Source organism: Anolis carolinensis, chromosome 6, assembly GCF_035594765.1.
Source record: "Anolis carolinensis isolate JA03-04 chromosome 6, rAnoCar3.1.pri, whole genome shotgun sequence".
Classification (NCBI taxonomy): Eukaryota; Metazoa; Chordata; class Lepidosauria; order Squamata; family Dactyloidae; genus Anolis; species Anolis carolinensis.
In genome coordinates this window covers 114943215-114960513 of record NC_085846.1, presented here as the reverse complement: position 1 = coordinate 114960513, position 17299 = coordinate 114943215, and the positions used below count along the sequence as shown (strand labels likewise).

The 17299-nt window shown below is 40.7% G+C and overlaps 1 protein-coding gene across 12 annotated transcripts in view; it reads left to right on the top strand.

The window, feature by feature from the left end:
• obscn (obscurin, cytoskeletal calmodulin and titin-interacting RhoGEF) overlaps positions 1–17299 on the top strand; it is a 212538-nt gene that overhangs the window by 156538 nt on the left and 38701 nt on the right. For all 12 annotated transcript variants that reach the window (XM_062957387.1, XM_062957386.1, XM_062957385.1 and 9 more), the window contains 13 exons: positions 1269–1469; positions 2141–2223; positions 3155–3328; positions 4396–4555; positions 5846–5962; positions 6066–6230; positions 6593–6751; positions 7329–7506; positions 7666–7779; positions 9004–9171; positions 10756–10858; positions 11185–11314; positions 13446–13551. In XM_062957387.1, coding sequence (XP_062813457.1) covers positions 1269–1469; positions 2141–2223; positions 3155–3328; positions 4396–4555; positions 5846–5962; positions 6066–6230; positions 6593–6751; positions 7329–7506; positions 7666–7779; positions 9004–9171; positions 10756–10858; positions 11185–11314; positions 13446–13551 — 1858 coding nt within the window. The remainder of the gene's footprint in view (positions 1–1268; positions 1470–2140; positions 2224–3154; positions 3329–4395; positions 4556–5845; positions 5963–6065; positions 6231–6592; positions 6752–7328; positions 7507–7665; positions 7780–9003; positions 9172–10755; positions 10859–11184; positions 11315–13445; positions 13552–17299) is intronic.

The window sequence follows — 17299 nt, the reverse complement described above, 5'->3', positions numbered from 1 at the left end:
TCCAGCATATCTATCTTGTTTGCTGTGTCATAAAATAAAATAATAAAGAGGTTTGGAAGAGACCCCTCGGGCCATTTAGTCCAATCCCCTTATGCCTTTATGCACCAAAAGCACTAGCAAAGCATCCCTTAAATATTAATAATTAATGAAATAATAATTAAAATATCATTATCATTATAAACGAGCAAAGCTTTGGAAGGTGCGCACCAGGCTGTATGTGCCTTCCTCGGTGGAGGAGGAGGAGGGAGCTGCTGCTGCGGGGGCCGAATAAACGGCTTCGATGGGCTGCATCGAAGGTTATGTGAAATAAAGCTGAAATAGACACCCTGTTGAATGGAAAAGAATGGGGCAAATACAATGTTCACATACAACAAACCAAATAAGCTTCTTTTGCCCATTTGTAGGCTGAACCTTCAGCTTTTCATAGATGTACAGAGTCAACTTTATTCATTTCCTCCAATGGAAACAATGCTCCATCATTTATTCATTTGTTGTTGTTGTTGCTGTTAATAATAATACCCCGCTTTATCTCTCTCCCAAAGGAGACTCAGAGTGGTTTAACATAAAAGCACTACCATACAACTTGAAATATACAAATATGCAAACATTAAAACGGGATATTCACTGTACAAAAGCCACTGTGGTGCTCTTCGAGGTCTTGAGCATAGTTTCTTCTAGGCTTGCTTTGAATCTTTTATTGCAGATGTAGGCCCCATCTACATTGCCAGAAAAAAAAATCCAGATTATCTGATTTGAACTGGATTATATGGCAGTGTAGACTAATATAATCCAGTTCAAATCAGATAATCTGGATTTTATCTGGCAGTGTAGATGGGACCTTATACAGAAGTGGTTGCCACTGATGTCCATGTGACTTATTTCTGGATAACAAAAGTTAGGGAAGGGTTACAAAAACAGGAAAAAGGTAATATAGCACAACCCTTAGAACATTTTGTCCTCTGAACTTTTGAAGGTATCTTATTTCTACTAATATAGTATCACCTTCTTACCTTTGGAAGATATGTTCCAGAGGCTCATGTGGATGTGAAAAACCCTATTGAACAAATGAATTATTGTAAGGAATTCTTAGTGAGGACACTTCTCTAGGCATTGCTGGTATTCCAACACAACTCTGTGTCAACCTTGGTTGGAGCCATATCATCAAATTACCTGGAGAACCTAGGAATATCTGAATAGGACATATTTTAGCAGATCTGGGTAAATGAAACTGTAGGTACACATACGCTGAGAAAGCTTCCTTCTTACAGATCTTTGACATCTACATGGTCACGGCTGACTATCTGCCCATGGGAGCTGACCGTGAAACCATCACGCTGAAGGAAGGGCAATATGTGGAGGTCCTGGATTCTGCTCATCCTCTGAAATGGCTGGTGAGGACCAAACCCACCAAGTCCAGCCCATCAAGACAAGGCTGGGTTTCTCCGGCCTATCTGGACAAGAGGCTGAAGGTAAGGACAACCTAAATTTCCTCCTCAACTTGAAGACTATCGGCTTGTTTTGCTTTCTTGGTTCTAAGGTTCTATGCAAAAATACAAGCATATTAAAGTTGTTCGTATATCTTACTCAACCATCATATATACTAGGCATGGTCAAATTTGGGCCGTCCAGATGTTTTGGACTTCAGCTCCCTATTGGCTCTTAGGAATTGTGGGAGTTGAAGTCCAAAACACCTGGAGGGCCCAAGTTTGACCACACCTGGTATATAGCTTTAAACCTGAGTGGGAATCAGTAGTGGTGGAAGACAATTCCATGATGCCATATCCCTGTTGTTACCTTTACAAAGGAGGTCTTCATTTTTTGAATTATAGTTTAGAATTTACAGGTTTTTAAATTTTGTTTGAAATGATAAAGCCTGAAAATTTGTTATTATTTTGCAGTCCTTGTGGTTGAGGAATTGGGGTTCACAAGGACTTGAAGGACACAAAGCTCTGTGATCAATGTTTCCAAAAGTTGCGATGTGTTCCTGCTATAAGCCAGATGCCTTCTCTCCAACGTTTCTCTCTAAATGTGTGATCTGTGTCATGGATGACTAGTTTAATAACCAACAAAAACTCTCTTGTGGACCTGCTTCTCGTAGCTTCTGATTCTCAGTGGTTTAGGTTGTATTTCCTTTTTTTAGTTGTCTACAGAATGGGGTGTTGCAGAGATCCCTGAGTTCCCTGGTGAATCTGTTTCAGAGGATGAATATAAAAAGAAACTGAGGTGAGCAGCAGTATGTTGGAAGGTCCTTCCTTGGAAGAGCTTTCCATTCTCTATTTATCTCTAAAGCTCAAACTCCCCATGTTCTTAATGCACTTGGCCCTCCACATTTGCAGGGTCAACTCTTGCAGATTTGGTTTATTCATGGTTTTGATTGAAATGTTCTCTCTTAAAGACTCTCTAGGTCTTTCAGGGAGACTATGGGATCAATGTCTGCTGGAGGTTGTCCATAGAGCAGGCATGGGAAAACTTGGGCCCTCCAGGTGTTTTAGACTTCAACTCCCACCATTCCTAACAGCTGGTAGGCAATAGAGACATGCTGGAGGACCTATACATCCATTTCATTTATCCACTTCTGACAAAATGTTGCACTCTGGCCATTTTCTAGGTCCTTCAGCATGACCCCATAGTTTTCCTGGCTTGGAAGTCCTTAACTTCAATAGGATTCTCTATTATCTGCATTTTTGCATAACCATGCAAAGTCTGGGGAGGTATTCACCATGAATAGGGGGTCCTGCTGTATTCTATTCTGTATCAGCTGTCTTTCAGTTTGATTCCTCTGTTTAATCATGTTGATCACTGCATCAAGCTGCAAGGAGGAATAGGTAATAAATTATTATTATTATTATTATCATTATTATTATTATTATATCCTTATTTTTCTGCAAATATAGTCTAAGCAATGGTATTGTTGCAGCAGTTTGATTCTGCAACAGAAGTGTCTCTTTGTTGAGATACCTATTTCTTTACTATATCATGACTTTTATGAGTATTTAGTTGAATTTGAGTTATTTTTCCAAAGGACGGAATCAAAGGGCAACATGAATTTCTTTGATTAAAAAATTGACTATGTGTTCTCTTGTATTATGGAACTATGTTCTCTCAGTGAAAGCTTCTGGCATCCTTCTCTTTTTGTTTCCATGTTACCCTTCAGCCCCATCATTCAGGATTTGCTGAACTCCGAGGAGGAGTTTGTGAAGGACCTGCAGTTCCTCCAGACTCACCACATCCAATACACCGAGACCTGCCCCAACATCCCTGCCGCAGTTTCCAGCCAGAAGCTCATTATCTTCAGAAATGTCACTGACTTGACACACTTCCATTCCAGGTATGTGCACTAGAAGTGACTGCACAACAATCTAGCTCAGGCATGGGCAAACTTCGGCCCTCCTGGTGTTTTGGAACACCTGGAGGGCCAAAGTTTGCCCATACCTGATGTAGAGTGATGGGGATGCCCTCCAACATGCAGGAAAGACATTTGGAAACATGAGTTGCAGGGGTTAAAATCAGTATTAGCAATGGGAGGTCATGATCATATGGAGATGTTCTGTTGGGCATGTTTGAATGGATGTCAAATGGAAGATGGAGCCAGCTTGCCTTCTACTGCTCCAGAGACTAGAACCTGAAGCAATGGGTTCAAAATATAGGAGAAGAGATTCCACCTAAACAGTAGGAACAACTTCTTGATTGTGAAAGCCCTTCAACAGTGGTCCAAATGGCTTGGTTTGTATCTTCCTACATAACAAAATGAGTTTGGATTGGGTGGTCCTGGGGTCCCTTCCAGCTTTTTGATTCTATGTTTTCTTGGTCCTGTGACAAGAGACCAGAAAATGGGTGCCATGAACTTCTACATTCCTGTTCACTTCATTGAGTCTTCCTTGAAAGAAATGTTCAGAGATATTGTGCCTATTTGTTCCTTCCAATGTACTTCAGTTACAACAATAAAGGCTGTGTTCCATTTCCCTCCTGAGATGAGACAGACAACTAAGAAAGACAGGGCTTTTAAAAAAAATAATTATGGCCCCAAAAGAAGAGTGGAGAAGTGGGGTTGACCACATTACTCTGCTGACTGTTTCAATGCTTTCTCCAACTGTGTTTTTCATAATTTGTAGGCTTACTGTTTTCCAAATACTTTTTAAAAAATAAATGCTACTTTATTTTATAATAAACAAATGTTTAGTCAGGGTTTATCTTCTGCTGATTTCATGACTGTTGTTGTAAAAATGGAGAAAAAGCAAAGTTGAGAGAGGGAATTCGATTCTCAAGGTCTCATCTTCCTTCCTTCCTCTTCCTTCCTTCCTTCCTTCCTTCCTTCCTTCCTTCCTTCCTTCCTTCCTTCCTTCCTTCCTTCCTTCCTTCCTTCCTTCCATCCACCCATCCATCCATCGCCCACAGCACTTTCTTCCCAGAGCTCCAGAAATGCGACACGGATGATGACGTGGCAATGTGTTTTATCAAGAATGAAGGGGAATTTGACAAATACATCCAGTATTTGGTGGGCCGTGTACAGGCAGAGTCAATTGTGGTCAGTAAAGCAGTCCAAGACTTCTATAAGGTAAGATGTAGCTGGTTGCAAATGGTAGATGATCATTGAGGGGGGGAAACGGTGAAAATCCTGCAATGTATGATAACCACAGCAAGAATTATCTATGCTCAGAGCGAGAAGTAACTATTTAACATAACACAAGAATGGCTAAGGGAAATCTGTGAATTAGCTGAGATAGACAAATTGATCAAGGAGAAATTCTTGATTAATTTTAAGAAAGATTGGGACCTCTCCAGCATTTTTGCACAATAGCGATTGGGGCATCTATCAGTGTGATATTCACGAATCAGTAAGGTGTTACCAAAAGTAGAGGTGTTATTACATTATCATTTAAAAGAGATAACAGTTATCAGATAGAGTAGGACGTATGTAATTTTTTTAAAAAAATTGTGTTTTTTGTTTCATTTTCATTTTTAATACTTGCTTACTTGTAGTTCCAATGCAGTGGATAGCATGTAGTTACGTATTTTGGGTATCAATCAAACAATTTTTGTGTGTGTTTTTATTACCTTTTTTCTTTTTCTTTTTTTCTTTCTTCAATAATTTATTTTATTTTTTCTGCAATTTTCTTTCTTTGTTGGATATATGCAGGTTATACAAAGCAGGTTTCAACCTGGGTGTAATACAAGAAATTGTCTTATCTTGGCTATCTCAGAGAGAAACTTGGCAACAGCCAAAGTCACATGGGGAAAATTGTCTCCTTGTAAAAACCTTAGATGGAATTGGGTAGCTGTACTGTGTAGGTTGGTCAGTAGTGCTTTAATAATATGTAGCTGATCCTGTTTGTAAAAACTGCAGGATGATAAGATGTGATACATACTTTCAACATCTTGGTTATTACATGGGCAAAGTCTTGCATTGTATGGGACTCCCGCAAATCCAGTATGGGACTGGAGCACCTCGGATGGGAACACATTGCGCCTTGCCTTGGAGACTAGGCAGAGATATTTGGCTACAGTCAAGTTCTTAAGATAATTTGCTTCATGAAAAGGCCCAGCATAATGTATGCTCAAGGCACTTGGGAAACAAGAAACATATAAGCGAGAACGCAGCTCACAAACATAGTTTGGGTAGTTTTCTGCATCTAAAATGTTGGTTTGTTTGTCCTACTTTGTCTCTTTCTTGAATATAAACTACTGTCAGAAAAGGAATCAGTCAATAAAAAATAGACTATATTAGCTCTGAGAATGAGATTTGCATGAGTAGTTCTCAGGAGTGAGTGTAGTTGTTTATGAAAGGGGTGATTGACAATAGGAAAGTGGACAGCTTATGGAAGTTTTGTTGTGTTCTTTTGTTTAGCGCTACACAGAGGGGACATTATCCAGTGAGGATCCTTCCCAGCCACCTATTTTACCTCTGCAACACTATCTAGAGAGACCGATCAACAGGATCCAGAAGTATCAAACAGTTATCAAGGTCAGGCATTTCCTTACTTAGTTGTGCTCTCTTCCAACTCTTTGAATCTATAATTCCAGTTGAGTACAAATGAAGCCAATGGCTTGACTTGATGTATCCGCAGGAGCTCATCCGAAACAAAGCAAGGAATAGCCAGAACTGTGCGCTGCTGGAGCAGGCATATGCGATTGTGTCCGCACTTACGAGACGAGCAGAAAACAACCTCCATGTGTCTCTGATTGAGAACTATCCAGGAACCTTAGAAATCTTAGGGGAGCCCATCCGACAGGTAAGAGAAGCTTGGTAGTTTCATTCTGGACATCTGTGCCAAATGCCTGATGAATATTAAGAGCTTGCATCATATTTCTTCATGCTGAGACACAGAAATGTTGAATTCAATATTTATTAAATATTCTTCTATGGAGGTTCTGCACCTCTTCCCCTGTAAAAGTGGAGGGCCTTCTATATTCAGTTTGGAGATACAGAATTGGATAAAACTATTTAATAAAAACCCTCAGAATTTCTCATGCTCTTCTATCTGACTGTAATGTTGATTAGAACGTAGCAACCCCTGAAGCATTAAGGCTCTCCAAGGGTGAGAAGTCTGTGAAGGGCCAAGTGTTAACTAATTTCTACTCTTATTCTCTGCAGGGACAATTCATTGTATGGGAAGGGGCCCCTGGAGCCCGAATGGCATGGAAGGGCCACAAGCGCCACGTCTTCCTCTTTAAGAATTACCTCCTGGTGTGCAAACCCAAACGAGACACCAAGACGGACACTTACAGTTACATCTTCAAGAACATGATGAAGGTCTGCTCCTTGTCATTCTTTCCTTGTTAATGAGATTGCCTCCTGGGTTTGTTTATGAGCTTGAGGTTAGGGTGGTTATATGTAGACTTGATTAGCCATAGGAACTATAATATATAGTTGTGATTCACATATATTGGATTTTCTGTGCTTGGCAGAGCATCTTTGGAAACTTTTAGAATGAGACCTCTTCAGCTGAAGCTGAGGATGATAATTTGCACGTAGACTTTGGAAAAGGATATATTGGAAAACTTGAATTCCTGTTATGCAAAGTAAATGAAAGAATATAAAATTGCTGATCATAGAATCTTAGAGTTGAAAGAGACCAACCATCCAGATCAACTCCTTATTCAATGCAGGAAAGGCACAAGCAAAGCACCCCCAATAGATGGTCATCCAGTCTCTGTTTAAAAGCCTCCAAGGAAGGAGCTTCCACCACGAAATCAGATGTTTGCTCTGATTTTGGATTTGGCCACTTTTGGAGAAATGGAAGCTTTTAAAACTAGCTGATACTATATTTTTTACATTCTGAAAAGTTTGAAGATATCTCCGTTGACTTTCAACATTGTTCTTTGATCAGCTAACAAATATAGATGTGAATGATCTGGTGGAAGGGGATGACCGGGCGTTTGAGATCTGGCATGAGCGGGAAGACGCCGTCCGCAAGTATCTATTCCAAGCCAGAACGGTCATCATCAAGAATTCCTGGGTGAAGGAAATCTGTGGGATCCAGCAGCGCATCAGCCTCCCCGTTTGGGGTACGTATAGGTCAGGAAGAGGGAGGACTAAGCACACTACTGTTGCTACTAACACTCTTTCCTTGTACAATTTCTGAAATGTCTGAAAACCCTGTTCTTCATCTTTTCCTTACCCAGCTTTTCAGTGAAGAATATTATATTTAGTTTGCTTTTTTTCAGATCCACCAGATTTTGAGGAGGAACTGGCTGACTGTACAGCTGAGGTTGGAGAAACGGTCAAGTTGGCCTGCCGGGTTACTGGAACACCCAAGCCAACAGTTACATGGTATAAAGGTATGGCTATTGGCTATCTTAGTTAAATATTCTTGGAAATTAATTTAATGATGTCACGGTGCAGATGGAGCTGTTGTTATTGTTGTTATTGTATTTACTCGAATCTAATGCTTACCGTTTTGGCTAAATTACCTTCCAAAAATTAGGGGGCACATTAGATTTGAGTCATATGGTAAACTTAGTGTTGAGCCAAAGCAAAAGGGGAAGCTGCTTCAGGAGCACCTAGAGCTTCTCCTTGAGGGATGTCATCTCTAATTTAAATGCCATGGCTCAATGCTGTGCAATGCTGGTATTTATAGTTTAGTGAGTCATCTGCATTCTTTGGCGCATCCTCCATGATCCCAAACTAAAGTCCCCATGACCCTAGAGCATTAAACCAAGGAAACTAAAGTGAATTCATTCTACAGTATAGATGCACCCCAAGGTTTTATTTTCCATTGCTGAAAGTTTTGGTGTTATAACATTCTTTAAAGAAGGAACTATAAGCAGGCGGACGCTGTAATGCACATGATTTTTGGCCAAATGCCAAAGAGTGCATTTTGTGCTTCTGCACATTATACTTGCTAGCAAATACATTTTTTTGGTTTCAGGGTTTTGAAAATTGAGGTGTGTGTTAGATTGGATGGTGCAGTAGGCTCTAGTAAATACAGTATTTCACTTATCTATATAGAGATCACTGTGCTTTACAAGAAAAAGGGCAGGAAACAACAGTTCCTTGCCCTCAGGCTTACAATCTAAAGGCACAATACTCTAGGAAAGAGGAAGGCGGTTGGAGAGAGGATTAAATCCAGAAGTAACTGCTTCTCTCTAGGGCAGTAACAGTTGTGAAGGAGAGACCAAGGCATGGTGAAGCCTGTTTAAATCTCTCCCTCTGAGGAAAGGACAGTGGCAGTTAGGGATGGACGGAGGGCCTTTTGTCTGATGGAAGGACAATGCACATTTTCAAAATTTGCCCCAAGACATATTTTTCAGGTAGCATTGAAAATTTCAAGTTCAGGTGGCTTGGAAGGAGAAAGAGAGAGACAACCCCATTGTGTTAGCAGAGGCCCATTAGTACAGCGTTGGATTTAATCTATGGTTCCTTGGGTCACAATCAATCTCCCCGTCTGTAGTGAGTCAGTATGACCATTCATCACCAGTAAGAACATACTTGATGAATCATCCTGTAGCCCTAAACACAGCGTTGTGATTGCAGAAGCATTATTTTCTCTCTTTTGTTTGAAGATGGTAAGCCTGTGGAGGTGGATCCCCATCACATCATCATTGAAGATCTCGATGGCTCCTGCACTTTGATCCTTGACAACCTCACAGGCATTGATTCGGGGCAATACATGTGCTATGCTTCTAGCCCAGCTGGCAGTGCCAGCACCTTAGGGAAGATCCTTGTTCAAGGTAAGAATCCTGTGGAGGAAACACGCTGTGGCACCCTACTAGTCCTTTTATTTCTCAACAGAATGAAAATTGCCAGATGTGTATGTTAGATATGTTGATAAAACATTGTGGCTTAATTCTGATAACTGCCACAATAGTATCAATCATTTAATGCCATAATCTGCATCACTCCGTGATGCCGTAACACACAAAGGGACATCTTTCTTTATACAATGCTCAAATCACATAAGGAATCCATACTTAAATGCCAGGCAATGATGATAAAACTAAGGAGGATTATGGCAACCTTCTCCAACCTAGAGTCCTTCAAATCTACTTATTACATTTTATGTCATAACTAGCTTAGGAACCCAGCAATGCCTGGATTATTAGAAGAAGGCCTTGTTTGTTTTGGGATGTTAGGTAATATCACTGAAGTTTGGTCCAGATCCATTATTGGCTGAGTTCAGTGCTGTCTCTATATGAGTGAACTACAACTCCCAGATTCCCAGGGCAATCATCCTCAGACCCAGTATTTGTAGTTGGCCATGTTGTGTCTGTGTGCCAAGTTTAGTCCAGATCCGTTGTCGGCTGGGTTCAGGGTTCTCTGGATAAGAGTGAAGTACAACTCCCAGAACTGAGGTCAATCACTCCCAAACCAGGCCTGTATTCACAGTTGGCCATGTTGGGTCTGTGTGCCAAGTTTGATCCAGATCTGAAGTCAGCTGGGTTCAGTGCTTTCTGGATGCAGGTGAACTATAACTCCCAAAATCAAGGTCCATTCCCACTAACCCCTGTAGTATATGTTCAGTTGGTCATAGGACTTCTCTGTGACAAGTTTGGTCCCAGTCCATTGTTAGTGGGGGTCACAGTATTGGTGAAAGTACTGCAAGTCCCATTATCCGTAGCAAGTTTGGTCCATTGTTGGTTGGATTCACAGTGCTCTCTGGATGTAGGTAGACTACAACTTCTGCAAATCTTGGTGGATTCTCCCCAAACCTCTTGTTCAGTTGCTGATCAATTCCTCTGTTAACTGTGTGCCATAGGAAAGGGTAGGAAAGGGTTAAGGGAGAGGCAGTGGGCGGGGTCATGCAAATTAAGGAACCCTGGGATGTCCATACTGGAGGAAAAACAGAACATCTAGGATGAAATTGTCCCTGCATGTAAGCCTTAACTTAGGTGGGGGGCAGAATGGTGTTTGTGGAGGACCACGGGCAGGGTTTGGGCTACATGTTCATAGCGATCACTATAACTTGCATGTCTGTGGAGGGAGGGCTATTGGTGTCTTCTGCTCAGTGGGAACTATAGTTTTTTTTTGGAGGCGGTAAGCTGTCTGTGTAAGTGGACACTTCCTCCACATACACATATACACATTTTTCACTTTTATTATGTGTATAGATGATGACAATATAGTTCAATACATATGCAGAGCACCAAGTGGAGAAAAAGAGTGATTGGTTTCCCAGATGCTCCACCACTTGCAAGAAATGAGAACCAGCCTTGGATTGACCAGTCCATAGACATTTTTAACCTTCCTCCATCATCTTTGCTTTCATTGATGTGGTTTCAGGTTAAGCTGTTTTACTGTTTACTGTTTCTTTCCAGTCCCTCCCAGATTTGTCAACAAGGTCAAACATGCCTACTATGCTGATGGCGAAGATGCACAGTTTACTTGCACCATTGAAGGAGCACCGTATCCACAGATCAGGTAAAAAGGACCTCAAACTTAATTCCTTCTTGACGCTTCAAAGCAGGTCTTCCACTTGGCAGTAGAAACAAACACTTGAACTGAGGGACCTTTGAGTAAATTGTCCTAAAAGTGATAGAAGGGAAATCGAAAGAGGACCATAGATGCAGGTCCAATACAACCATTGTACCCATGGCATTGGTATCCATGTTTTCACCTGTCCGTATGCAACAAAATACAAACACAAGCTCCAGAATTGACCATCACTCTCTTCCATTCTCTGTTCCCAAGCATTTTAGAGTTAATGCCTTGCTAAGTTGAGTTCTCTTTCAATCTTCTCCCTGCAGGTGGTATAAAGATGGAAGCCCATTGACCGACCCAAATAAACACCAGAGTTTCAGTGAGCCACGGAGTGGCGTGATCGTTCTGGTGATCAAAAATGCCTGTAAAGATGACATGGGAGTCTATGAATGTGAGGTGAGGCACAGGAAAATTCAGAATCCTTTTGACGAATTGCCTGTTGTTCACCAGTTTCTCCTGGATGACCCATTGTATTTGGATCTCCTAAATCAATGGTTTCCTCCAAAATTGGTCCCGCAGGTGTGTTGGACTTCATTTCCCAAAAGCCCCAGCCACCTCAAATGAAGTCCATTTAGTAAATACACAAAGTTTGGGAGCTCCTGTCCTAAATGAACCAATACATGGACTTGTAATTCTATATACACTTACTTTGGGAGTAAAGCCCATTGCACTCAGAAAGATTTATGACCGAACTTAACAAAAGATTGGGAGGTCCATGGGTGTATTTTCCCTACTCTTCTCTTTTAAAGTGAGTGTGCAAGGCTTTATTGAAGTTCCTCTTCATTCATTTTTCTTCTCTATGGAAGTATGCCTAATTTAAGTTAAAGGTGAGTGACAGGACAAAGGTTATAGCATCTCTGCAACCATAGTCTTTAGCTTTTTAATGACAGGCCTTCGCTTCGTATTCAACACTTGCATCATGTAATTAAATACATCAGCTGCAAAGCTATAAAGCTTTCTTGTAAACAAAATTCCTTCTGAAGCAGATGCAACGATAAATCAACCTCATCTTTTGAGTGGGAGGAATGCTTGGGTTAGGATGCGTTAAGCAATATGTTTTATGGGATTAGTTTCAAAGATGAAATCATGCATATCATTTTAGTCCATCAGAATATGTGTGATTCATGGTGGGTTGCCTATGGGATGGGTTAGTCATCTTTGTTGATTAATTTCCAATACAGATCAATGATAAGATTATTTTGGCTCAGATAATATCCACACTGTCAGCCTGTATTTAGTGTACTGAGAGCCACAATTAACACTGTGGAAATTAGGCATGGTCCCGAATCAGTTTGACTGAAAGTGATTTGCAATATTCAGTGGTCTCTTTTGTGTTATTCCTTGAAAACAAAATGAGAAGGAGGGAACCAAAAAGCTCTGCAAAACGAATCAAGAAAGCCAAATTTGTCAGTTACTGGGGCCGAATCTTTGTTGAATGAAAATTGCGGCACTCTTCCCAATTCAAGTAACTTCCCAATAAACGGAATGAGAGGTTATCCGAAAATGGACCCTGAAATGGCATGCCTTTTGGCTAAATTGCACACCTCTAGTGGAAATGTGGCTTATGAAAGTGATTCAAGGCATGTGATCCCTTGTCATGGGAAACTGATAGAAAGAGTTAATTTCCACTCTCCAAATACAATTCTTGCAGTTAGCAGAGGAACACAATGGCCTCCCAATGCATATTGATTGGAAACTGTGATTTTTGAGTACCACCTTGAGGCACCTGGGGGAGAAAAGTGGTATATAAATTAAATAAATTAAATAAATATTAATTCATTTATTTACAGTATTTGTATTCCACCCTTCTCACCCCGAAAGGGACTCAAGACGGATCGCAATGTACACATACATGGCAAAGATTTAATGCCATTAGACATATGACATACAGACAGAGACACAGAAGCAATTTAACATTTTCCAGTTTCTGACTTCATGAGGGTATGCTTGATTCTGGCCACAGGGGGAGCTGCTGCTTCATCATCCTCTGTGACACCGAGTCCTTGATGGAGTACTTCCTCATTCTTCCGCACGCTGCTGGATGTTTTTATGGTGTCGTCAATTAGTTAAATTAGCCTCCCTGTATCAAGCATTACCTAAATTTCCTACTCGATAGATGCAACTGTCTTTCCGGTTGCTTAGGTCAACAACGAGCTAGGCTACTTAATGGTCGGGCGCTCAATCCGACCTGGGCTGACTTTGAACTCATGATCTCTCAGTCAGTAGTGATTTATTGCAGCTGGCTACTAACCACAGCTTGGCCTTCACCAATGTTGGTTGACCCACAAATACCCCTTGGATGATTAGTGGTCCTTTGCATTTGTGCCAAACATTGAGGGTGTTAAGAAAGAAAGGATGTCAGGTCTGTGTAAGAAACTGGCTTCCCCCAGACCTTTTACAGTGTGCTCATTTGTGCCCAGGCGAAAGCACTGTTGCATTATTTTGGTGGTTGGCATGCAGGAAAGAGCACTCTTCTTTTCCTAGATGTTTCAATGAATTCTTACCTGCATTGCACCCTTCTCTTTAGCTGGTGAACAGGTTAGGGACAGCAAAGAGTGGCGCCCAGCTCTACCATCAGAGTGCGGCAGCATTGGCCCAGGAGAGGAGACCAGATCAAACCATTACAATTGAAGGTAAGTGTTTTTATCATTTCAGTGATTATGCCTTGAAGCATCTGTGACCCTGAAGTCATCTCCAGAATGACTTCACATAATTGCTTGCTTATCTCAGGAGCAGTTATATCCCCTTTGGTTATGAATATTTTGGTTATAATATTTTGTTGATGTCAAAAATATCTTAATGTAGTTGGTTTCAGATGAGTAGCCATGATAATCCCTTACAGGAAAATAATAAAACATTATGTATGGCGTACGATCTTAGTCTGCGTCTACATCAGACAGGTTATTTAGGAATAAAACTGATTTAAGGAAGCTTCGATGACCACTTCTTGAATTCATCCATGTCTTAGTGCCCTTCCACACAGCCATATAACCCAAAATATCAAGACAGATAATCCACAATATCTGCTTTGAACTGCGTTATCTGAGTCCACACTGCCATTTAATCCAGTTCAATGTGGATTTTATACAGCTGTGTGGAAGAGGCCTTATTCTGTGGAGTGTGGAATAAATAGAGGGCGCATCCAGACAGTCCTTTAATGCGGGACTTCCCGCAATAAAAAAGGGACTGTCTAGATGACGTCAATGAAAAACATGAATTATTTCGGGAAAACCCTGGTTTGTGGCAAATTAATTTGATAGTGGGTTCATTCCACACCTTCTTGGAAGGCGCAGGATAAAGCCACTACTTCTGCTGTCTGGATTGCAGACCAGACAGCAGCCCTGAGATTTTCCAGACTAAATTAGCCTGGAAAATTGCAAGGACAGCAACCCCCACCACAAAAGCCCCTCAAACCCCCGAATTGCTCCCCACATCCCCGCTCTCCTGGCGTGTTGTTCCTATGTGACAGGAAAGCTGCAGGACCACTCTAATGGAGGCCCAGTAATTTATTTTACATTTTAAAGGGGTTTGGGGGGGGTGTTTGGGGAGGGGGTTACAGTGTCTGGGTTTAGGTTCTGGGTTTTGTGAGCTTGAAGACATCACTTGCTGAGGTGTTCCTATGAGTATCTCTGTAGATCTTAGGAAGCTGTTTTTTTATTCAAGGCGTTGACTTGTTGGCTAATATACGAGCAGAGTATGGGGCAGAGATGTCACTGTCTTAGTCCTTTCATTGCTGGCTTCTACTTCCTGGCAGATGTCAGGTGGTGCAATGCTGGCTAAACATTACAATTTCTCCAGCAGTGTAGGGCGTTGACATCTTGTGATAATGTGGTATATCTCATTTAGAGACACATCCACTGTTTTAACATGGTGAGATGTATTCAGGGGCGGCTGAACCGGTAAGCAAAGTACGCAAATGCGGAAGGCGCCAATGCCCTGGGGGTGCTATAGCGGCGCCCGGTTCAGTGCCCAGAGAGAGAAAAAGAGAGGCGGGCAAACAAAGGTTCTAGGAAACAGCAACACACCCCGGGTTTCCCTTTGCTGGAGGGAGGAAATTCCTCCCTCTGGTAAAGGCCCGGCACTTTGGGGAAATCTCCCTGGCTCTCTTCTTCTACTCTCACTGCATTTGGGGGGTGGATACTGTTCGCTTACACTTGAAAATTGCCTAGGGCCAGCCCTGGATGTATTCCACACTGGGCATGCATATTCAGCAGCAGAGTGGCAAAGCTCAAGGGAAGATGTCTTCACTGTATCTGGTTGTGATCCCCAGGTTGTGTCAGTCAGCTTTCATATGATGTTATTTCTAGCACCCACTTTTTGCTTCGTAGTCAAGCAGTGCTTCTTGTAAGTCAGAGCGCAGTCCAGAGTGACTCCTTGGTATTTTGATATGCTGCAATGCTCCAGTGGGATTCCTTCCCAGGTAATCCTCACAGTTTGAGATGCTTATCTGTTCTTAAGATGAAAAACACACGTCTGTGTTTTAGATGGATTAGCAATCAACTGGTTTCCCCTGTAATAGGCAAGTGAGTACATGAGCAAGGATCTGTATAGGGTTTAAACATAGATGTTTACAAGAACATTCCTTTGGACTTTATTCCTTTTAATGATGGCTGTCTTCATACTGTTTTTAAAAATATCTCAATCCGTTGTGAATGCCGTCATGCATCTCGGGATAAATGGACTCAAGTTTACCATTCCATTTTCTTCCATGTTCTGCTAAATTTGCATACAGAGTAAATTTCTTAAATGCATGCCACAAAATGTTTTGTTTTCCTCAACTAATACCGTATGATTCAATTAATCTTAAAGTTTCAGCCTAACAATGTATTTAGATGTCACCTTGTTGGCAAATCTATTGATTGTTGTAGCACAGCATGCAAGATAAATGTATGATGAAAATGACATTTTCCCTTCTGTAGGCTATGCAATAAAGTTATCTTTGGAAACCACCTTCTATGCAGCTGGAAGACCTCTGAGAGTTTTATTTTGTTTCATACACAACCGCTGTATCATTTTTCATTGTGTGAATTAGCCACCTTAATGCTTTTATTAACAAGGAAAACCTGTCGCCTAGATGCTATGGACGGATATCCTTCACACTTAACCAACCACACTTAACCTGCTTATTGGAACCTCTTGCTTTGCAAAGCTAAATGTTGCTAAAATATCACAATCGGAAGGGATGGAGATGGTTTTGGAACACTTAAAGTTGATTCCTTTTGGGTTATTTCCCGTTAACCATTCTGCAAATAGAACTGGGTCAATCCAATTATGTTTCTAATTGTGTTTTCAATGTCATTTTGAATAATCCATCATTTTAAGACATGCATCCTTATTTCAATGACAGCTGATAATCAAACTTGTTGTGTAGGTACAATTCATGCTTTCTAGCAGTTTGCCATCTGACTTTACACACCCTAAAGTGTTGATATTTTATGTCATTCTAGGAGCTCATGCTTAATGTGTGATACTTGGCCTACTATTGTTTCTCATGTTCAGCTTTTTACAAATACATAATAATTCCTGACAGGCACCTATGTGTTTTCAAAGATGTAGAAATGTCTTGGACAGTTTGCAAATTTGGCTCAACAAAAGATATATCAGTTGAGTTTACACACCTGTCTACAGATTTGCATAGGTGCCATCCATTCTGTTTCAACGTCTGTACACCTTCTTACATAGGAATGAGTCTGGAATAACATGAGAAATGCCATAGCTTTTGTTGCTTATTTAAAATGTAATATTAAGAATGACATCATTATTTTCCACAGAGCTTACTAACTCATAAAATGAGATGTCTTTTGCTTTGCTTAATTCCTGCTTTGGAGTCATCAGGTGCATCTACATTCTAGAATTGATGCAGCTTGACATCACCTTAATTGCCATGGTTCAAAGCTATGGAGTCATGTAATTTGATGAGTATTTGCCATGGAAGGCTAAAGACAACATAGCTTGTAAACATGACAGTCAAAGTGGTGTTGAATGACATTGATTTTACACCATAGATACACCCATTGTATACTTTGTACTCTTTTTTTTTTTTTGAAAAAAGAGCTAAGAAATATATAATGCATATGTTCTTTTGAGGAGGCATTCACAAAAAGATTTTAATCTCTTCCCTATTTAATAAAGGCAGAAATAAGGGTTAAGTTTTTCTAATAGAAAATACTATGCTTTAAACAAATCACAGATTTGTTGAAAGTAGTCTTGGGATGATAGCTTCTTCTTCGTTTTAGCTTGAAAAAAGATATTGTAATTTTCATAGATAAAATACAAAGCACAAACACAAAACTTCAAACTTCAAAAAAAATTCCCATTCATATTCAAGTTTTCTTTTTTCTATTCAATAATCTCATATGATGATGACACCGTAGTTGTGTT